The sequence below is a fragment of the Leopardus geoffroyi genome, chromosome E2 (assembly GCF_018350155.1).
Source record: "Leopardus geoffroyi isolate Oge1 chromosome E2, O.geoffroyi_Oge1_pat1.0, whole genome shotgun sequence".
Classification (NCBI taxonomy): Eukaryota; Metazoa; Chordata; class Mammalia; order Carnivora; family Felidae; genus Leopardus; species Leopardus geoffroyi.
Window position 1 is genome coordinate 27,700,316 of NC_059335.1, and position 22,458 is coordinate 27,722,773.

General features: G+C 50.5%; 1 protein-coding gene across 3 annotated transcripts in view; it reads right to left on the bottom strand.

The window, feature by feature from the left end:
- Nucleotides 1-22,458, bottom strand: part of ZNF423 (zinc finger protein 423) — a 335,974-nt gene that overhangs the window by 92,456 nt on the left and 221,060 nt on the right. Inside the window, exon 6 of one of the 3 annotated variants that reach the window (XM_045442677.1) lies at nucleotides 11,413-11,608. The exons of the other annotated variants lie outside the window; for them this stretch is intronic. Coding sequence (XP_045298633.1) covers nucleotides 11,553-11,608 — 56 coding nt within the window. The 3' untranslated portion in view covers nucleotides 11,413-11,552. Of the gene's footprint in view, nucleotides 1-11,412; nucleotides 11,609-22,458 lie in introns of those variants that run through there. 3 annotated transcript variants of the gene reach the window in all.

The following is a 22,458-nucleotide window of genomic DNA, read 5'->3' on the forward strand; positions in this document are numbered from 1 at the left end:
ACATTCCTCGCCATAACGAGAGCTGAACAGAGGTAAGCTCCGCAGACCTGGGCGTCCGCCATTAGCGGCCTGGTGCAAACACAAATGAGTGTTTTCACAAAAGCATGCAAAGGTTGTGAAATTCCAATGAATCCAGGGCTTGGAGGTGGGCATGGGGTGGGGGTGAAAGGGAAGGGAGGAAAGGGTACAATATAAATATAAACATGTGTGTGTGTGTGTGTGTGTGTGTGTGTGTGTATATTTGGTCCACGCAGACGTGGCCAGAGATGTCACCTTTCCCTGCACAATGTACTTGGAGTAAGGCAACCTGGGAAATTATGGAGTCAGAACACATTGATTTTCCCGCAACAGATCCAGGCGGCAGCCCTGATGAAGAATTACGGAGGAAATGCGATAACCTAATTCTCCTCCAACCTGGCCCTGCCGCTCCTGCAGCCCGGAGCTTACCTGGCTGGGGCCACGGGGCGGCGCCTCCTGACCTGGGCACGCTGCACAGCCGGGCTCCCGTTTGGCATTTCCAGGCTGCCTCCTCCCCCTCCGTTCCCAGCCCCGGTTCCCCTCCCGAGCCCCGGCGCTGGCTCGGGCCACATTTTCAGGACATGCAGGGATCACCAGCTGCCTCAGAGTCCAAGGGCCTTCCGGAAAGGGGTAAGCCACAGATACGGGTATTCTTGCTCCCAGCTCACCCCAATTAAAGCCAGGGACAAAGACACACGTAGCATTGTTATGCGGGGCCAGAGGGATCCTATGCACGTCCCGTACAGAGGCTCCAGAGCACTGGGGTGACTTAGAGGAGACGGTGGGAAGCCGGTGCCCGGGCCCTGTGCTTCCCCGTGGTCCTCTCCTCGGTTTCGCTTCCCCTGGAAGCGTCTGTTTCAAGGTGACCCTGTTTCGCGAGTTAGCCCCAGCGTCCCCCGCCTGCTCACAGAACCAGGGGCCTCCCAGTAATTAACACCCGTACTTGATGAGGTCCAGCTGGCAAACTGAAGCGATGCCAGCATCCTCCACTCAACAACCTGGGCTCCTCCAGCCGGGCCCCAGTGAGGGCCCCTCCCTCCATGTCCATTCTGGCCACCCTGTCCCTGGAGGACAAGGCAAAAGTCACCCATCTAGCATGGGTGTGCAGTAAGAAGTGGTTTATAACAGTGAAAAGCTAAACACTCCAACGGGTAATTTAAACTGTAGCAGTTCTGAGAACGAAATCAGCAAGCAGCCACAGAAAATGATGGTGTAGACGTGTGTGTGCTGACATGGGAAGCTGTCACCATATACTGCTGGAGGGGAAAGGTTACAAAACAGTATGGATATTATAACTCCATTTAAAACTAAACACTGTGTGTAAAAGCGTGCACAGTGGTTCCATTTGTACGAAGGAACACAACAGGCGCCAGTATCTTTGCTGTCTGAAGTCAAGATCATGGTTACTCCGGGGGTGGGACTAGAAGGGGGTAGGACGTGGTCCCCTGGGGTGCAGTGCTATCTGCACTGATGGGTTCGGTGTGGGAAAGCTCAGCGAGCTTACGCTTATGACTTTGGAGCTTTTCTGTATGTAAGTTATGCATCAATAACAAGTCATTACATATTTATTGATATGTGTGCTTTTCTGTATAAATATCAAACTTCAATAAAATGTTTTTTAAAACTGTGTTTACACGTGTATGAACACACAGAGTCAGGAAAGGTAAACAACAAATTGTTAACAGCAGTTTCCCCCAGGAGACAAGATTAAGGGTGATTTCTATCTTTCTATTCATCAGCATTTTTTTGGTGGGGGGGAAGGAAAATACATTAAGTTGTGTGTGTGTGTGTGTGTGTGTGTGTGTGTGTGTGTGTGTGCGTGCGCGTGCACGCGTGTGTATGTTTTTAAGATTTTTTAAACAGGGAGGGGCAACTTGCCTGAAATTATAAGGAACACGGTCAATTAGCAAGATGAATAATAACACCCACCACCACATCATCATCTATTCAACAAATAAAAGCACTCAAATGCAATTTAGGACCTGTTCCGCCTGAGCCTTCTGGATGCGGGCTCTGCTAGAAAAACCGAGGCAGAATTCTTCTGCAGGAGTCCCTGGCCCATGAGCAGTGTGAGCCAAAACATAAACAAACAGCTCTGTGTGGCAGTTCTTCTCTGCAAAGCTTAAGAGCAGTCACCCACACCGCCAGGAACGGGCCACGTGCACCCAGAGAATAGTTAGACAAAAGAAAAGCACGCGGGAAGTTCCGACCCACTCGGAAAAGGTGTGTGATCCCCTCCCAACCTCAGCCACAGCCCACCCACCCACACTGTTCCCCTCCCCTCCCCTCCCCCACACCCTCCTTGCTCATTTCCGATCACTTTCTGACACATCCATCTTAACCCCGCTATTCCCCATATGCGCAAATTCCCACTGATGCTCAAAACACAGGTGAGAAGAAATAGAAGGTAAGCAAGATGTCAGAGTGGGAAGAGCTCGTGGGGAAGAAGTTGGTCATCCAGGCGGATTAATCATCTGCCCCCAACCCAGACCGATATCCTTTAAATACCTAATCTAGATTTATTTAGAGGAGACGGGAAGGTTGTCGGGGGTAGCCAGTAGAAGGGGGGACCCCTGGTGGCGGCTGCAGGCTGTCGGATTCTGTCCCCAGCAATCCAGCTCTGACCCCAGACTCCTCCTGCTGCAGCAGAACAAAAGCTCCGCAGGTTTATAGACCCCACCCCTTAGAGGGTGTGCCTCATGTTTGGACCCTGCCCCTGCCGGGCCTCCTTGGAACTGGCCCTCCAAGAAGTCCCGCCTGGAGATACTTCCATGGGGTTGTAGCACCTCCCAAAGGTTTGCTACCAAACTCAACCAAGTCACTGTCCCTCCATGCTTCAGCTTTTTTGAAAAGTGGAAAATCGAAATCTGAGCCCTAGCCTCTTCACAGGGAGCGGGGATGCCCTGGACCCGAGAACCCGTGAGACTGCTGGTGTGGCACCTAGAAGCAGGCCACTTCCTTCTGAAAGGGGACAGAGATTATTTAGCAAAGCACAAGGCAAAAAAACTATTTCCTACCAGAGGGAGGACCAAGAACTTTGCTAGGGGCTTAGGGGCAGCAATTTCTATCTGTGATGCTCTCCTAGGTCCCTGTTGGAGGAGCAGTGAGCTCAGGGCCAGACCAGCAGAGGAAGGAAGGCCTCCCACAGTCACCGAGCGGCCCCAAGACACAACTCCCTACACCCCTGCAGGAGACCTGGTATGAAATGTCCTAGATTACTGGGGATGGGCCAAGCCAGCAGAATAGACCCCGAAAACAAAACCAAAAGCAGAGCAAAGCAAGTTCTTGAAAACTCCCTCCCCTCAAACTGCCCGCCCCTCAGCTGAGGGGTGGGGGCCTCCAGGCAGAGGCCCTGGCACTGGCCTCCCCCAGCCATGAAAAAGGGATGTTTTCTGGATTGAGAAGCAAACTTCCTCTTACAGATTGCTCTGGGTGTTCTGAGACCAGGGTCCAGTTGTCTCTCTCTTTATTAAAAAATACCATACTTTCCTTCCCTTTGGAACCTCTTTCCTCTTTCCTCCTCTTTCATCAGAAAGTTTGGTGGGAAGAAATGGCCATGCACACCTGCACTACCATGGCCAGCAATCTCTGTGCTGGAGAGCCCCCAGGTCTCTCCCAATGAAGAGGTCAGCTGTTCTACAGAGAGGATGCTCCTCTGTCCCTCTCTCCAACTCTCTCTCTCTCCTCTCTCTCTCACACACAGATCCAGAAACACACAGGCACACAGAAGAAGGGGCTGCCTGTCATGCACACTCAGACACACACACACCACACACACACACACACACACACACACACACACACACACACACATCAGAGACATACACAAAAATGCACAAAACAGAGAAATAACCCGATAGATCCAAATACATAGAATCAAACAAATATACAAGGCCACAAACACTCCCAAACCCAAGCCCAAAACACAGACACAAACCCACAAACATCAAATCTAGTGACCCAAAAAAACCCACACACACACAAACACATAAATAGAAGACTCAGCAACAAGCCCACAGGCATGCAAATGTAGAGACGCAAATAAATACAAATTACACACAAACTCCCTGCTACAACAACAACAAATCAAATAGGCAGAAACCCACAGCCAGGCTCAGGGACAAACCCCCAGATAAGGTTGTCAACTCAGATATCTCGGGAGAGCAAGGAGGGCAGAAACAGGCTGGTTATTGCAAAACTGGACCAAGCATGCAGGCGAGGCCAGAACAGGCTCTTCCAGAACTCCCTGGCAGCCTCTTTCTGGTTGGGGTCCTTAAACTCCTCCCCCTCCCTCCCAACCCTGGCCACTTCCTGAGACCCCAACAGGACCCTCCACAACACAGCTGCGGGCTGGAGGGCAGGGAGTGATTCAGGGGTTGGGGGTGGCGGCTCTGTCTCCTGTCTCCTAGAGCTCCTTTTCCTCCCAAATTAGGGCCGTACAAAAAAGGGGCTCAAGAAGTTAGGGTATCCTTGCACCCAGGATTCAGATGGGATCTCACAGGGGCAAACCAAGAACAGGACACGCCTCACTGGCTGCAGACAGAAGCTGAGCACAGAGGTCAAATCTTTATAAACCCCAGGACTAAACTGCCCTCCCCACAGCCCCTGGTCCTGCTGGTTTCTCCATTCTGCAAGGTGCTCAATAGCATCTTCCTGCCACAGACCCCTTCGGCCTGCCTGACTTACACCCAGAGTAGCAACTCTGATATTTAGGATTCACAGCTAAGAATTCCATTTTAAAAATATCGCTATCTACCGATATCCCTACCCAACAATAGGCTAACAAAATATTAATTTTTGCAGCTGACCAGTTCTCAACCAGTAAATTGGGGAGAATAATCTCTAAAACCGAACCCAGCTTCACTAATCTTGAAACGTCCACCAAAATTAGCACCAAACTTTCATACCACACTCGCTTCCTGGAAAATAAACATATCAATTGTCTTTTCAAACCTCTATAGTATTTTGTCAATATTTTTTTATTACAGCAGAGAATGTATAAATATTTTATTATAAACCAAAGGCCTAAAATAAACAGTTTAGTAAATAGTTATTACATTACAAGGAAAAACATCTGTGGAAACTGCTTTCCATGTAATTATTCTTGCTATTTTACATTAGCGCTCAACGTGAATTTCTTTGGCACTAATGTTTCACTTGTTCTAAATCTTCCTCCTTGTTGCTATTATTAAAATCTTAAAAAGGTGCCAAATCTTAAATGAAGAAAAAAAAATGATTCACTAGAAATTATTCATATCACAGTGAGTCGCTACTAAACCTGGCAGGGGTGCAGTATTTTCGGTGAAATTAACATAAAATATACAACTGCAAATTATCCAGGAAATAGCTATGTTCTTTACGGCATGCTTTTACATTCGGAAAAAAATGTTCTCCTTCTCCATCTCACACAAAGCCACAGACAGCCCCACTCCGGCAAGTTTTAAAGGGAAAGTAATAGATTTGTCAAAGGAGCACGGGCTTTGAGAAACAGACTAACAAATAGCTCATGGGTGGATCAGCCTTAGGTAATTACCAGAGACAACGTCAGAAACGTAGGGAAGGCAAGAAAAACAGCCGGCAGCTTTCTTCCCCCTCGATTCCAGAGAATGTATTTCCTCTCACAGGCCTCAGCTCTGTCTCCTAAACACAAGAAAAACTGTAACACCATGTAAAATGCAAATCTCGCTGTAAATATTTTATAAAATTGTTGCATACATCCCAAAAGCTATAGGTCTTAATTGAGAGCAGGCGATTTTTCTAGTCAATATATGGAAATGGAAAATGCTAATTTGTGTTTTTCTACTTATGAAACACCCTGGAGAACAGCAAGCCACAAATGCACTCACTTTAATATTATAAATATAATTTGGCTCCCTCTTTACCATCCCCACAGCCCTGGCTTTTATCTCCCTGTGGCTGCAGGAGGAGAGATGGAGAATCGCTTTCACAGCATCAGCCCGGGAAGGCGGCCTCGGATGTTGGCAGGGGGGACATGAGGCACAGAGCTGTGTGCCCCCTCCCCTACCGTCTTCACCCCCTGGGGAGTGGCAGGCAAGGGCCACAGGCCAGGAGGCACTGCCCGGCCCGGAATCAAGAATGAAGGTGGGAGCTGTGGCCACGTGGCTCCTCCCTCCTCCTCTGTTGGGCCTGTTTGGGGTCTGTGCTCCATCTGACTGCCTCAGAGCTCCCTCTGGGCAAAGGAGACTTCTCTAAGGGCCACCCCTAGAGCAGCCAGGATGAACAGGGGTGACTAGTGACTAGCAAGATGGTCGACCAATGCAAGTTGGAAATGCCTATTTCCAAACTCCCAAGAGAGATTAAGGCCTCTGCCAAGGATCCTGAGAGCCTACCCCTCCCAGCAAGGGGAGCCCTGCTTCCTCAAGGGCCCACAGGCCGCCCACCCCCACCCCCCTGCACCCCCATCTCACAGTACACTTCCCATCAGGAACACAGGGGCTTTCCCACCTAGAGCTGCACAACCCTAATCACACGCGGCTACGGAACGCTTGAAATGCGGCTGTTCCACACGCAGCGCAAAATACACATCGGATTCTGCAACCTTAGTATGAGAAAACAAATATAAAAAATTTTCATTAATTACTTTTTAAGTTGACTGTACAGTGCAATCATAATAGTTTGGATATATTGGGTTAAATAAAAATAGTTCATCTGTTTCCTTCTACTTTTTTTCAGTGCAGCTAGTAACACATTTAAAATTACACATGTGGCTCAAAGCTTATGCCCCTTGGACAGCGTGCTCTAGAGTACGCTCTGGTTTGCTGCGCAAAGCCTGCGTCGTGTGAGTGTGTGTGAGCACGGTTCTCTTAGACAGCGTGCAAATAGGAGGTCCCCAACATTATGATCCCAGAGCTTTACAGGTCTCAGAGTCTGGGATCCTATGATTCTGTAAATCCGTACATCTACAGTTCAAAGAAAGCACTACATGGTAAAGAGATTCTATTACTATTGCTTCCCAGCATTTAACAAAGGTTTTACAATGATAATCATGAAGAAGGCAGGCCCTCTGGCCCTGGTCTTGCCTACTCCTCAATCAAAAAGAGCTCAAATACTTGGTGATCACAGTCCGCTTCTCCCCGCCTCCAACCCCCCTCCCCGGCCGCCTGCTGGCTCATGAGCTCAAAACAGCTCAGCCCTTCTGACTCCACCACCACCAGGAGGCTCCCCAGTGACTCCTGCCCATGCTGACTCTACCCCAGCTCAGAATGCAGAAGGGGCCTGTTGAGAGAGCTTGTCAATCATGCACAGCCTTTCTCTGAGTGTTATCCTCTTTCTAGAAACTGTTCTTCAACTTCTCCTCAAATTTGAGTAGCAAGGAAGCAGAGGGACTGGTGAGAAGGACACAGTTAAAGTCAGGTAGCCTGGATGTAACTCCAGGCTGCGCCTCTTCCCAGCTGTCAGAGCTTAAGTAGGTTCCTGAGCCTCTCCTTGCCTCAACTTCCTAATCTGTCAAATGGTAACGACAACACCGACTTTATAAAATTTAGGGGGAGAGTTGAAATAATGCATGTAAGGTACACACTCCATAAATAGCAGCTCTTGGTATTTTTACTATTATTGTCATTTTTTTTGTCATTCCAGAGCCGTCCCATGACTCAAAGCCAAGTCCTTGGGTGTCTGGACCAGCATTCCTGGAGGGGAGAAAGGGCAGGGCCTAGAGGACTTTCCAGCCCCTTACTAATGCTAGATAAGGCAGCACCTGGGATTGGGTGCCGGGCCAAGCATTCCACTGCACAGGAAGTCCAGGGGGTGGGGCCCATCCCCTCCAGAGGTCCAGGCCTTGCACCGCTGCATGTGCAGACACTCTCTGCAAGTCCAAGGTGAGGGCTGTTTGCTGAACAACCTCCCTGCTTTACCTCCAGGCACTTTTGGTCATGCAAAAAAATATCAGGGGGTGGGTGGACACTGTGAGAACTGGATGGACATTATTTATAATTAACGTAGGAACTGTTTACTATAAATGATTGCTTCTCAAGGCCCGAAAATCTTAGGCTGAACCATATGAAACTGCCATTTCTGTAAGCTGAAAACTGGATGCTCAACCTAGTAGCTTTAACACCTCAAAGCAGGGTGGCCCCTCTCTGGAGTGCAAGGCTACACTGTGGTTAAGGGAGCCCCAGCTACTGGGGTGCCTGGGTGGCAAATAAACATCTGACTTGGTTTCAGCTCAGGTCATGATCTCATGGTTCATGAGACCGAGCCTCACATTGGGCTCTGCGCTGTCAGCACAGAGCCTATTTGGGACTCTCTCTCTCTCTCTCTCTCTCTCTCTCTCTGCCCCTCTCCCCCTTCAAAATAAATAAATATATAAATTTTAAAAATAATAATAAAAAGGAAGCCCCAGCTTCTGAATTCCACCCTGGGCACCTGGGGCTGAGAAGAAACCTCTCCCCAAACATGCACATGGTGTGTGAACACACAGGCATGCACACATACATGCTTCTTTGCCTTTGAATTTGCTTACAAATCAGAAAGAGGAGGTGGGAGGGATGGGAGGAAGGAAAGAAAAGAGGCGACAACAGACCCATCCGACCCTGTAAACTTCAATGATCCAAAGAAAAAGACAAATCAAGGGAGCGCTTTCCCATTGCAATCAGTGCACGAAAGTGCCTGTTGGGGAGAAACCGCCTCAACAAGGCTGAACACTTGATCTTAGACACTTTAACCACACACCCGTTCCCCCCCCACCGCCCCTTTCACAGATATGTAAATCAAGACTGAGAGAGAGTGAGGAACCACTCACAACAAATGAGTGGCAGAGTCAGATCTGAAGCCAGACTCTGAGACTCCAGAGCCAAGACTCAAAAACAACATGCCAGACAGAATGCGGGGGTCATGCTTGGAGTCAGGGGTCCCGGTCTGGGCTCAACTCTCGTTCAGGCCTCACTGCCTTCATCTGTTAGATGAAGACAGTGATCCTGACCTCATTTTCCTGGCAGGGATGCGGCTAAGATGGATACATGGACATTTGGGCTTGCAAAGCTCCGGTCCGTTCATTCTTCTCATCCCCGAAACCCACTAAGTGCCTGGCTCCGGTCGAGGCACCAGGTGTGCTGGCCAGGACGGGAGAGACAAGGTCCCTGGTCCACTCTGGTGGGAAAGGCAAACACGACACAAAACAAGTAAGGAGATGGCAGCAGAGGCCGAGAAGCCCTATGAAGGCAATAAAACAGAAAGAGGAAAGAGTGCCGAGGTCGGGGTGGGGGTCGTCAGCCCAGCGAGGGGTGACACACGAATGGAAAAAGGCAACTGAGTGAGAGCTGGAAAAAGAATGTTCCACACACAGAAGGCATGGCTGGGCAAACACCTCAGGATGTTCAACAAGAAACAGATCACGTGGCTAGAGCAGGGCATGCAGGAGGAGTGGGACATGAGGCCGTGAGGTGGCAGGGCACCGCAGGCAGGTCAGTACAACCACCCGGAAGAACTGTCTGGCTGAACAAATCCCTACTCGCTGAGCCAACAATTCCTCTCCGGATGATCAAGCAAAGGCATGGGCACACACGACCACAGAAGACCCCCCAACGAGGGTGAGACCACCCCTCCCCCCACCATGGGTGACATGTCGGTCACGGGTGAGACCCCCCCCCCCTCCGCGGGTGAGACCCCTCCTCTCTGAGAGTGAGGACCTCCCCCCTCGCCGTGGGTCACGGGTGAGACCCCTGTGCAGGTGAGACCCCTCCTCCCCCCCACCGTGGGTGACATGCCCTTTGCAGGTGAGACCCCCCCCCCCCGCTGCCGTGGGTCACGAGTGAGACCCCTCCCCACCTCGGCATGGGTGACATGCCCTTGGCGGGTGAGACCCCTCCTATCCGAGAGTGAGGACCCCCCCCCCTCACCATGGGTCACGGGTGAGACCCCTCTGCAGGTGAGACCCCTCCCCCCCCCCACCGTGGGTGACATGCCCTTCGCGGGTGAGACCCCCCCCCCGCCGTGGGTCACGGGTGAGACCCCTCCCCACCCCCCTCGGCATGGGTGACATGCCCTTGGCGGGTGAGACCCCTCCTCTCCGAGAGTGAGGACCCCCCCCCCTCACCGTGGGTCACGGGTGAGACCCCTCTGCAGGTGAGACCCCTCCCCCCCCCCTCGGCATGGGTGACATGCCCTTGGCGGGTGAGACCCCTCCTCTCCGAGAGTGAGGACCCCCCCCCCTCACCGTGGGTCACGGGTGAGACCCCTCTGCAGGTGAGACCCCTCCCCCCCCCCACCGTGGGTGACATGCCCTTGGCGGGTGAGACCCCTCCTCTCCGAGAATGAGACCCCCCCTCCCCCCCCCCCCCCCCCCCGCCGTGGGTCACTGGTGAGACCCTTCCGCGGATGAGATCCCCCCCCACCCTCCGGGGGTGACATGCCCTTCGTGGGTGAGACCCCGCCGCGGGTAAGACCGCCCAACACTCCGCGGGGGAGACACTCCCCCTCCTCGGGGGAGACCCCTCCGCAGATGCCCTTCAAAGCGCCATTCACAACAGCCCCAAGCCAGGAACGACGGAACATCCGTCAGTGGAAGGACACACAGCAAAGTGGACGGTGCCCATGCAGGAGCATACAACTCGGTGATAAAAAGTAACAAACCACTAGTCCACAGAGGAGATGTACCTCGTGAACATTAACACTGAGCTAGAGAAGCCAGACACAAAGGCGACAGACTGGAACATTTTGTTATTCGACACTCAGAAGCAGGGCAGACTAATCTGGCGGTAGAGGTCAGAGTGTGGCTGCCCTTTGCCGGGTGCTGGCTGGAAGGGAGCATGAGGCAGCTGCAGGGGGCAGGGAAATGGGCTGTTTGTGGATGCTGGTGCTTGTTAGGTGGGTACACATGCATGAAAGTGCCGATCACATACATACGTACTTACACAGACCTACTTCTGTGCCCTTATGGAATCCAAGTTCAGCCTCCGTCTACTGGGGGCAAGGCGGACCGATCATCCCCAGTTGTGGAGGCAGCAAAGACCCCTCACCTGGGGCGGCTCTTGCCCTGCCCCTGTGTCATGCAAGTCCCCTCCATGGGGACATGCTGAGTTCATGAAACCCTACAAGAAGACACCCAAAAGCCAAGCCAGCAGAACCCACAGCCCCTAAACCAACCTCAGGCTTCTAAAATCTGGGTCAGATGGAGGAAATTCTGGGCAACAACTTAGCCCCAGTTCTCCCGATGGCGGGGAAGTGGTGAGAAGCCCCAGGGCAGTGGAGACAAGGCCAGGCTGGTCAGAGGCCCAGCAGGCAGTCACGAGCCGCCCACCCACCCCCCCCTCACGGGGAGCAGGAAGGGAGCCGGCCGACGTTTATTACCCGCCAGCAGCGAGATTGACTGCAGGCCTCCTTTGCCCACACTGAGCCATTAGCTCGTAATGGCCCCGAAGGCTCCCTCGGCCACAGACCCAGGCCCGAGCGCTCCGGCTCCGACACCAAAGATACTAATGACTACCACATTGCCGAAATAAATCATCATCGCTCAGAAGGGGCTCCGGCCGGCCGGCGGCTTCCAAACTTCATTTCACGAATTTCCCCCTTAATACTCAGCTGCCTTGGCGAGGGGGTTCTTGGGTGGACACGTCACCAGCCAATTTCTCTGCTATGGTGTTTATAAAGAAAAGAAGAAAGAAGAAAATGGGGGGATATTAATCTATGCAATGCGATAGGATCTTACATTGGTGGGAATCTGGAGATTGGAGTAAAATCCCGTTTGAGACTCCCTCAAGAGTTTAATGGTCCAGACCTGGCAGCCAAAAACACCCATGAAAGTCAGGTGGAAAGTGTGTTCCAGGGAACACTGCACCCTCTGGAGAGATGCTTCATGAATACGGGGGCTCCATAACCACGTGGGGGCAAGTTGGTGTGGAGGTTGAGTGCATGGGGCCCAGAGCCAGACTGCGCAGGCTCTACCCCTGGCTCTGACTCCTGCTGGCTATGTGACTTTGGGCAGACTGCTCTGCCTCTGTGTTCCTCAATTTCCCCATCCATAAAATGGGAGAATAGGGGAGTTGGTGTGAGAATTAAGTAGGATAGTCAATGCGAAGCGCTTGGACCAAGGCCTGGCACGCAGGTAAGTACCCTGTGATCCCCACAGGAATCGTCAACGGGTCCAATCTCGGTAAAGACGTATAGGAGGAAACCTGGTTAACATGGTGATACGCCCACTTGCTCCCATCCAGCCATGTTATAGTTGGAGTGAGTGCTGGAAGGTGAAATGATTTGCTCAAGGTTGACAAGCACATGGGGAAGGACAGGCTGGAATCCAGGCTTTCTGTTTCCCAGGCTGTATCCTTTCCCCATAAAGACCCTAACCCACAGCCTCAAAAGGCAACACTATCTACAAACATCAGCAATACAGGAGCCTGTCCAGGGCAGCTGTGAGCGGGCTTCTGAGTCCCTAGCTAGGAATGCTCCAGGCTTGTGTCTGGACCTGCTGCCTGTGGGTCCACCCTCAGGCTTTGGACCTAAAGATGACCAGGATCACAGAAGCAGCTGGAGAACATCCTCCCAGCCTGCCTGCCTTCTTGGAGGAGGCAGGAGCCAGAGTCTTGCTCCTTGAGGCTCCTGGGAGCTCCTCTAGGCCCTAGCCTGCTCTCCTCTCCCTCCTTGGCATCCCCTCCCCTGACACTCAACCTACCTCTCTGGCTAATCTAAAGTTCTCATTCCACAAACTTCAGCTCTGGCCATGAAGTCTTGTGCTCGCTCTCAATCAGCTCTGTTCCTGGTAGTGGGTCTTACACACAGTTGGTGTTTAATTATTGTTTGGCTGGGATGAAATTTCCAGCCAAAATTTTATCTCTGCATAGGTTTTCCCAGCTTTCTGTCCTGGAATAGAAGTGCTGTGTTTTCAATCTGACTCCCTAGAGGCTCCAAAAATAACAGAGGGAAGGGCTAGAGTCCAGTTCGTCACTGCCTCTGCCAGGAAGCCCTCCCTGACTTCTCCAGAATGCCTGTTTCAGTACCCCTTGATCACTGTTCCCTCTGACCACCAATCCCGCTGCCTGCACATCAGCCAACCACCCTCACCCCCAGTCCCACTGGGAGGGTCTGATGAGGACCTGCTCATCTTTTTCCCTCCCCTCCGGCATGGGGTATGGAGCTGCGCACTGGGCTGGTCACAAGGCTAGATGCCCAGAAGCACAGCAGCCCACGGTTGGATGGGAGATGGAGGTCAGGAGCACTTGTGCAGGACCAGCCAGGTCAGCTGGCAGGCCAGGACCCAGGTCCCCAGACCGTGGCAAACCCAGCAAGGCTCAGGTGGGTGCCAGTTTCAGCTGGACCTTCCCTTTCACCTAACATGGAAGCAGAGGCAAAACCCAGCAGCCCCACCCCAGTGCCACCTGCGCAGGAAAACCAGGCCCCAAGCAGAAGGCTCCTCAGGCTGGGTTTGGACCAAATTCCTTCTCAGCGGCCGTACATTTCCAGCATACAGGAATTGCTCCTGCCGATTCAAAACCAGGTCAGAGAAAACCGTCTCTCGTTTCCGGCAGGGGTGAGCGTTCCTCCCGGGGAAGGGCTCCGCAAAAGTCTCCAAACCGAGCACGAGAGACAAGTGGGAACCAAGCCTCATTCCCTCGGTGGCCCCGCGGCTGCCAAAATTACTGACAAACTGACCTACAAAGAGAGTTTCTATTTTATGAGCAAACCCCAAAGGTTAACAGCGGAGCCGCCGGCAGGCGATGAGCACCGAGGAGCGGAAGCTTCCCCAGCAGCGCCCGCACGGAGCCCGGGCACCTCAGCTTCGCAGAGAAACGTGTCCCTGAAATGCCAAGGAGAAAGGGAGGATGGAAGGGGGAGGTTCCAGAACCCTGGCCAGAGGGAGGAATGGGGACATGAGGACACTGCCCATTGCCAAGTGGCCTCTCTGTCTCAAAGTTCTGGATGACTGCCACTGCCAGGGGCTGGCTGTAGTGACCTCTCTGGCAAGGCTGCCCTGTAGACCACAATGTTCATGGTGTCCCCTACAATTGTGCAGTCTACAACCTGCACAGCCATACCCTGTAAGCCTGAGTCCTATGGGGTTCCTGCCACATAAAGCATCTTGCCCCTCCAGTGCTGGTTTCATGAGCATATGACCAGTGTGGTAGCACGAGGGCCTGAATTTAGAAGGGCCCACGCTTGGTTTGTATCCTGCTATTGCTGTCTTGAAATTCTTTTTTTTTTTTTTTTAATGTTTATTTTTATTTTTGAGAGAGAGAGCATGAGCAGGGAGGAGCAGAGAGAGAGCGAGACAGAGAAATCCAAGCAGGCTCCCAGCTATCAGCACAGAGCCCGATGCGGGGCTTGAACTCATGAACCATGAGATCATGACCGGAGCTGAAATCAAGAGTCAGACGCTTAACCGACTGAGCCACCCAGGTGCCCCACCATCTTGAAATTCTTAATTTTCTAACAAGGGGCCCTGCATTTTCGTTTTGCACAAATTACATAGCTGGTCTTCCCTCCCTGTTTGAGAGCACCAGGCCAGGTGGACATAGAAAGAAAGGATGTGCAATTATCCAGAGGAATCATCACTGAATAATTTATACAAAAAAGTAAGAAAATTTCCAGCCTCCATCCTTCCTCATCTTCCAAGTCATCCCAATGTGGACCTACTTCTAAGGCCTTCCAGGAACAGGGGGAGGGCTAGAGGGGCCCCAGTGATGGGCAAGGGCATGGGGGTGCCAGAAATCTCCAAGGCTTGCACCCTAATGCAGGAAGCAGCTTTTGATAGCAAGAAACCCACTTGAGACTAAAGGCCCTTGGGTTTTCTCATACTGATGTCGGAGCTGCAAGAAAATCTCCTGAATTTTGGCAGAGGGTAAGTAACAAAAAGCAGGTCAGAGAATACACACAGGCAGGCAGGAAATAGGGCCGCCGTTGGCAACCCAATGACTGGGTCCTCAGGCCCCTCACCACTGACCCTTAACCCAGACCCGAAACACTGATTCGTCGCCAGTGACATCTCATCAGATCTGCCAGCGACCTGGGACAGAGCATCCGCTCCATCTAGAAGATGAGCCCAAGATTCACAGAGGTCTAGAGACTGCCCAGAACCTCCCACCAGGCCAGGCCTGACCTACAGTTCTAACCCTAACAACAGGGCAAAGTGTGAGGACAGAGGGGACCGGGGCGGCGTCTTCTGCCTTTCCCAGTGAAGTCTCACACAAACACCAACTTACACAGTAGAACACAACAGGGCTGTTCTCAGTCCCCATGTCCCACCTTCTGGGCCTCCCCCCACCATCCAGGTAGCCTAGGGGAACCTGCATGGGATGCCAGGGTGCTCAGATTGCACTCAGAACCAGTGATCTACTGGCCTCTTTTCTAGCTTCCATCCATAGTGAATGCCCGTGACACCTCAGGAGGGCTCCCAAGGCTCACTCCATCTCTGCATCCATGCAAGGAGCATCCTGGATTTCTGCAGGGGTTCAGCTGCTTTGAAGGACACATGCTCTTAGTCAGCAGCCCTCTGACCCTGCAATTTGACTTTATCCCGCCATCCTCAAGCCTCAGAACACTGTGTAGCCACTCCCCTATGTCTGACCACCACCACCGGTGAACACAGGGCATCCACCTGATTCCTAGGTGCCCATGACCACTGCACTAAGTGGTCTGAGTAAAGCAGGAGCCTCTCCCCACCACTATCCACCAGCTTCCCTGCTTGTCCTTGTCACCAGTTCCTGGGATGATAAAATCAGAGTAGGAAAGAACAATGACAGGTAAAGCAAAACAAAACCACACGAATGAAAGCAGGGAGAAAGTATTATTAAATGTTTCTGAAAAATTATTATGTTTACCCTGGATGTTGCCTGGCTTGATTTATGCCCGCCCCCCTCCAGTCCCTCAACAGCCCCCTTTTCTCCCTGTGCCAGCAGACTGGAAGGTTCCAGACACAGCCCTGGCCCCAGGGCCACAGGCCACAGAGGCCCAGCTCCAAGGTTCCTGCCAGGCTCCTGGACCCACCACCAGTAGAGGCAGTATAGACCAGAATTCCTCCAACTTCTCTGGCGATACAAATCCTAGGGGATGCTCTTCATCGACTACAGACTTCCAGGTCCCTCCCTTGGAAAGTCTCACTCCAGGGGCCAGCTGGGGGGGCTTCATGTGTTAAATGAGTGAGAAGAGTAATGAGGGGAGATGGAACTTGAATGGACACCAGTCTGGTTTGCATTCACCCCAGCTCTTGGCCATCTGTGTGATGTTGGGCAAGTAGACGTCTGCCCCTCTCTGAGCCTCAGCTTCCTGATGAGCTAAATGCATCAGGTGGTCCAGAAGCTTCCAGCTCTGACCCCTTCTCAGCTTCTGCAGAGTAACAGCAAGATCCCCCTAGACACCATTCCTAACAAAGAGGGAATTCCGTTCGCCCTCCTAAAACAGAACTGAGCCTGCCCCCACTCCTTCCTGGTCCCAGAGCAGACCCTCATGGACCAGGAAAGAACAGACCCACTGGCTCACCCCAGGAAGGTGGTGGGACCACCAAAGGGAAGGGACCACAGACCCTCCCTCGGGACAAGGATGAGACTTTTAAATAAATGAAGCCCTCTGCTCAGCACCAAGCCTGGAAGCCAGGAGCTGGGGCCAAGTGCCTTCCTGCAGACACACACTCGTTAATAAATTGCCATATATCATATCCTGCAAAATAGGGTTCCTGTAGGGCCAGGGTGGCCTCTGGGGGGAGGGGCCGCTGATAGGCTGCAGAAACCAAACTCAGAATTGACCGACAAGTGTCAGTTTTTAGCTCACTGCTTCACACAAGCCCACCTGGCTGTGAAGCAAAGCAGAGATGCGCTAATAACAAAACCTCCAAAACTGCCTCACGCCAAAACCACGAGGAGCGGATTCTCCCGAAAGGTGTTTCCTCAGCCTCCACCCGGTGATGGAATAGATCAGAGAAAACACCGGCAGAATGTGGAGCTGGTGTCATTACCGACCGTGAGGAACGTTAGCAAGGGCCGAATGGGGTCTGAGCGGGGGAGGGGAGGGCTGCCGTCACAGCCAGGGGTTGGGTGCCAGGACACTGGCATGATTGTCACAGCAGCTATGAAAATGGTGGGGGAAACCAAGCAGCTTTTACCCAAGTTGTAAACAGAATGAAAATTACAAATAGTTAAATGTGAGTAAAACTTCCTAGAGAAAGTCTCTTCATTTGGGGGGCAGAATAGAGCAACAGAAGGCCCTCTTTGAGAGCATGGGTAACACTCAACACCACCATGTCAAGGGGGGTCATGGTGGGGGGACAGGCACAGAAGGAGCCTGGGTCCGTGGGGTAATCAGGAAGAAATGAGACCGGACCGAGAGAAGCTGGCTGAGGGGGAAGGGGTGGCATCACGTCAAGCACATGGCTAGAATCCCGTAACTGCTTGCTGTGGGCCGGAGGGAAAGAGAAGGGGTAAAATATATAGTCGCAAGCAGAGCCGATGTGCAAAATGTATTGACAGCTGGTGCACAGGGGCCCCACCAAACTGTGTCATTCCTGGCGTCACCTGGTGGCCCCTGATGGACCAGGAGTTATCTTCTTGTGCACTGGATCCAGAGGAGGGGTCCAGACACAGGGAGAGGATCCGTGGGCAGGGGATTCATGGCAGAAACTCTTGCCAGATGGTTAGGAACATTTTAGTATTTTAACAAACCGCCCGGTGCTATCGGCACATGGCCGCTAAATATCGACTTGCTACCGAGGGCCACCCCCGGTGCCCTCAACAGCCCCCTCTTCTCTCCCCGTGCCAGCAGACTGCAGGGTTTCAGACAGAGCCCTGGCCCTGGGGCCACAGGCCACAGGCTCCCAAAGGCCCAGCTCCAAGATTCCTGCCAGGCTCCTGAGCCCACCACCAGCAGAGGCAGTGTAGACCAGAACTCCCCAGACTTCTCTGAGGATACAAATCCCCGGGGGGGTTGGAGAGATGCTCCTTGTCGACTACAGACTTCCAGGCCCCTCCCCTAGAAATTCTCACTCATGTGTTGAGTGAGTGGAGTAATGAGGGGAGATGGAACTTGAGTGTACACTGGTCTGGTTTGCATTCACCCCAGCTTTTGGCCATCTGTGTGACACTGGGCAAGTGTCTGCCCCTCTCTGAGCCTCAGCTTCCTGATGAGTTAAATGTGCCGGGTGGTCCGGAGGCTTCCAGGTGAGAAAAGGGTGAGGAATATGCTCTAACTACCTTTTTATTCATCTGTTCATCTATTTAGAGGAGCAATGTTCCCGCCGTCCCAGAGGCAAGATTCCCCAAGCCCCTAAGCAGACAAGCAGAGATTGCGCAAATTCTGCTAGCACCGTTCGAACCCGAGCAGGGCCCAGGCAGCGGGGGCCTGCAGTGGGTGCAGGCTGCCAACAGGTGACCGGGAGACAGAGCTGAACTGCCCCAGGAGCAGAGACAGAGGCAGGCATCTGAAACTGGATGTGGATCCTGATTCTGCAGATAAAAGTCCCAAAATGTTTTACACTGAGATGCTAATTTTTTTTTTTTTTTTTTTTAAACAAATCTTCAAGGCACATGCTGAGATAGTTGAAGCTCTTCGTGTAGGCTACAGCTGAGGGGGGTGTGTGTGCATATCTGTGTGTGGATTTTTAAGGAGGATACCCCTTATTAGAAATCTTTCATGAAAAGCTCACCGGGTGAAGTGCTTCTGAGGCTCTCATACATGTGAAGGGTGCCTTTCGTGGCTCACTGCAGCCCTACGTGTAGTGAACAGGCCACAGAACTCCGAGTCTGTGGACATAGCAAGATAAACTGGGCCTGACGTGGACCTTGACCTCAACCTCAGAATCACTGACAGACTCATGTTACCAATGGAAACATTTTTCCCCCTAAAACTACAGGTCTTTTACAGTATGTGTTAGCATTTGGTAGGAACCCAACCCTAACCGAGACTGTGGGTACAGATTATCAAAACCGAAGTGGCTGCAGGGAAACCAGGTTTGTACTATGGTTTCTTGCATTTCCACCAGCCCCTAAAACTTTAAAAGAGCAGCCCATGAAATCTGCTTCCCAGAGAGGAAGGCTTGGGCAGCAGGGCTATTTCAGTCACTGAAAGAAAGAATAATTCTGCATCCTAAGAGGTCCGTAATTAATTCACACATTTAGCTGTTAGGTCCAGAAACATGTTTGTGTTGACAATTTGCATTTGATGCTTTGAAAACAATCTGTCATGTTTTTATTTACCTCCTCATCCCAGAGACACCACCACTTTCCAATATCCATCCAAGTGTTACGATTCCACTACAGTTTCCTGAGACCCTGCCCGTGGCAATGAGGGAGGGGACCCAGAATTCCCACGTGGGAAAAGTGGGGTTTGTGCAAGAGCTGTCCTCCTCTGAAGGGATGAGACAACCTGATGGCCAGTCAGATCTTGGTCTGCCCCCTCCCAATTCCCATGCCAGCTTCTGGCCTTCAGTACACTGATTTGACATCATTCTTCCAGCCGACCTCTCCAGCACCAGACCACTATGTCCCTCCTTCACACTGAAGAATCACAGTACCCCTAGCTGATATGTCAGGTAGGGCCCCACCCTGGCTTGTTGACATCATCAGCTCCTATGAGGATAAATCCAGAGTGAGAAGGATCACTGGAGGGGAGAAAACAAAAAGCAAGGCTAGAAGCAGGGACAAGGCATCGTTAGTATCACCTTTTACATTGCCAGGCTTGGTTGATGTCACTAACGGGTGAGTCAGGGTCTCACAGAGCCACTGTTCTCTCCCCTTGCAAAGAAGAGGAGGAGAGGGAAGGAGGAGGGTCCTCAGAATGGTCCTGACCCAGTTCTGGACTACAAGTCTAAGCTCCAATTTCCCCACAAGCCCTTGGACCCAAATAGTATAGAAGTTGCTGGGGAATAAAGCAACTCCAAGTCCCTGAGACCCCTTAGACACCCATTCAGCTTACAGATTTCTCCCCTGGGCATAATGTTCCCTATTCCTCTAGCTAAGTACAACTAAAAACCATGGACATTATAGATTAAAGAAACATAAGAAGATTCTGAAAAGTGGAGAGAAAACGGCGGAATGGCCAGGGACCTTGGGACTCAAGAAATGACATGGCAGTACAAACCTTGGGTTTTCCTTTTGCCTCAAACAGCTCAGATTGGAGCTGAAGATGCTGGAAACGAGGAAAGGCCAACAGGTGAGATTTTAAAGGAAAAGAGATTTAAAGGAAAGCCTGCTCTCTTCAGCCAAAGGACAAGAAAAGGGACAGCCTGACAAGACAGAAGACTTTGAGACAATAGCAGCTTTGCTCAAGCCAAACCCCAGAGAAAATGCCGTGCCCCCTCGTTCCAGCAGAGGCTGAATGGGGCACCCAGACTTCCATGTTCCCAAGGCTATAACAAGGCACCCAATACCTGCTCCCCACTCCATATGGAAATGGTGTCAGAGAAAGCCCAGTAGGGAGTGAGGACCTTCAACTTAACTGGGCAATAACATAGCTCTCCCCAAGGTGTCAGGAGAGACCATCTGGGGAGGTGGCCTCCCACCCACACCCAGCAGTAGCAAGGCGTCCCTACTCATCCGCCCAGTGTCAGTGGAGGCCATGTGGGGAACAGGAACAAGACACTCCTCTTACCAGTCAGAGAGATATCAGTGGCAACGTGGTAGGAAGACAAAACTAGAACTCTTTCCACTTCAATCAAAAATCATCCATCCCACCAAGAACCAGAAAGATCTCAAATTGAATGCAAAAAGACAATCCATTCATGCCAAGCCCAAGATGACAGAGATGTCAGAATTATCTGTCAAGGACTCTAAAGGAGCCATCATAAAATACTTCAACCATTATGGGCACATGTGAAACAAGTGGAAAAAGAGAAAACCTCAGCAAAGAAATAAAAGATATAAAAAAGCTCTAAATGGAACTTCTAGAAATAAAAAAGTAAACAAAATTTTAAAACTAAGCAATGATGGGCTCAACAGCAGAAAGGAAAAGATGGTGGAAAGAATCAGTGTACTGGAAGATACAACAATAAAAATGACTTAATCTGAACAAAAGAGAAAAAACAGGTTAAGAAGAACAGTGCCTCCGGGGTTGGTGAGACTTTAACATTCATGTGATCAGAGTCCTGGAAAGACAGGAGAAAAAGGACAGGCTAGAAAAGTTCTAAAAAATAAAAGGCAAGAGAAAAATTTTGAGAGCAGTGGGAGAAAAATGGCACCTTACCATAGTGAAAAACTAATTCAAATGGCAGTGGGTTTCCCCTCAGAAACCAAGGAGACCAGAAGAAAGTGGCACAAGAAGTATGAAAGAAAAGAAATGGCAACCTAGAACCTATATCCAGTGAAAATATCCCTCAGGAATGAAGGGAAAATCAACATCCTTGGATGAAAAAGACAAAGAGAATTTGTCACCAGAAGACCTACCCTAAAAGAAAGATCAAAGGAACGTCTCTAAACAGAAAGAAAATGATAAAAGAAGGAATCTTAGAAGATTAAGAAGAAAAAAAGAAAATACGGTAAATACAATCGTTTTTCTACCCCTCTGCGTTTTCTAAATTATGTTTGATGGTTGATACAAAAATTTGACACTGATATGGTTCTAAATATGTATAAAAGTTGGGGCACCTAAGGTGGCTCACTTAGTTAAGCTACTGACTCTTGATTTCAGCTCAGGTCATGATCTCACAGTTGTGGATTCAGGCCCACACTGGGCTCCATGCTAACTGTAGAGCCTGCATGGAATTCTCTCTCTCCCTCTCTCTCTCCCTCTCTCTCTCTCTCTCTCTCTCTCTCTGTCCCTTCCACAATTGTGCATTCTCCCTCCCTTCCTCCCCCCCCCAAAATAAGTAAACTTTATATATATGACATATTTAAAACAATTAGATTATAAATGAGGGAGAATAAAGGAAGGTAAGGTTGCTACACTTCACTCAAACTAGCAAAATGATGACACCGGAAGATTTTGAAATGTTTATTTAATGTAATATCTAAATAATCACTTTAAAAGCTGTACAAAGAGAAACAATACAGATAAACCAAAATGAAATTCTTAGAAATGTTCGAGTAACCCACAGAAAGTTAGGGAAAAGAAAACAGAAATAAAAAAAAAAAAAACAGAACCAACAGAAAACAAAATATAGAATGGCAGACTTAAGCCCTAACATATCATTAGTTACATTCAATATAAATGGTCTAAATACAAATTAAAAGACAGAGATTGGCAGAATGGAGTGGTGAAGGCAAGGGAGAATGATCCACCTATATTCTCTCTATAAGAAATTCACTTAAAATGTAACCACATTGGCATATTAAAAGTAAAAGTATAAAATAAGATATATCTTGCAAACATTAATCAAAAGAAAGCAGAAGGTGTAATATTAGATAAAGCAGGCTTTAGAGAAAAAAATTATGAAATAGACAAGGAAGAAGTTGATCAACCAAGAAGACATAGCAATCTTAAATGTGTAGGCACCAAACAATAGAGCTGCGAAATATATGAAGCAAAAGCTAATAGAACTGAAAGAAGAAACAGACACATCCACAATTA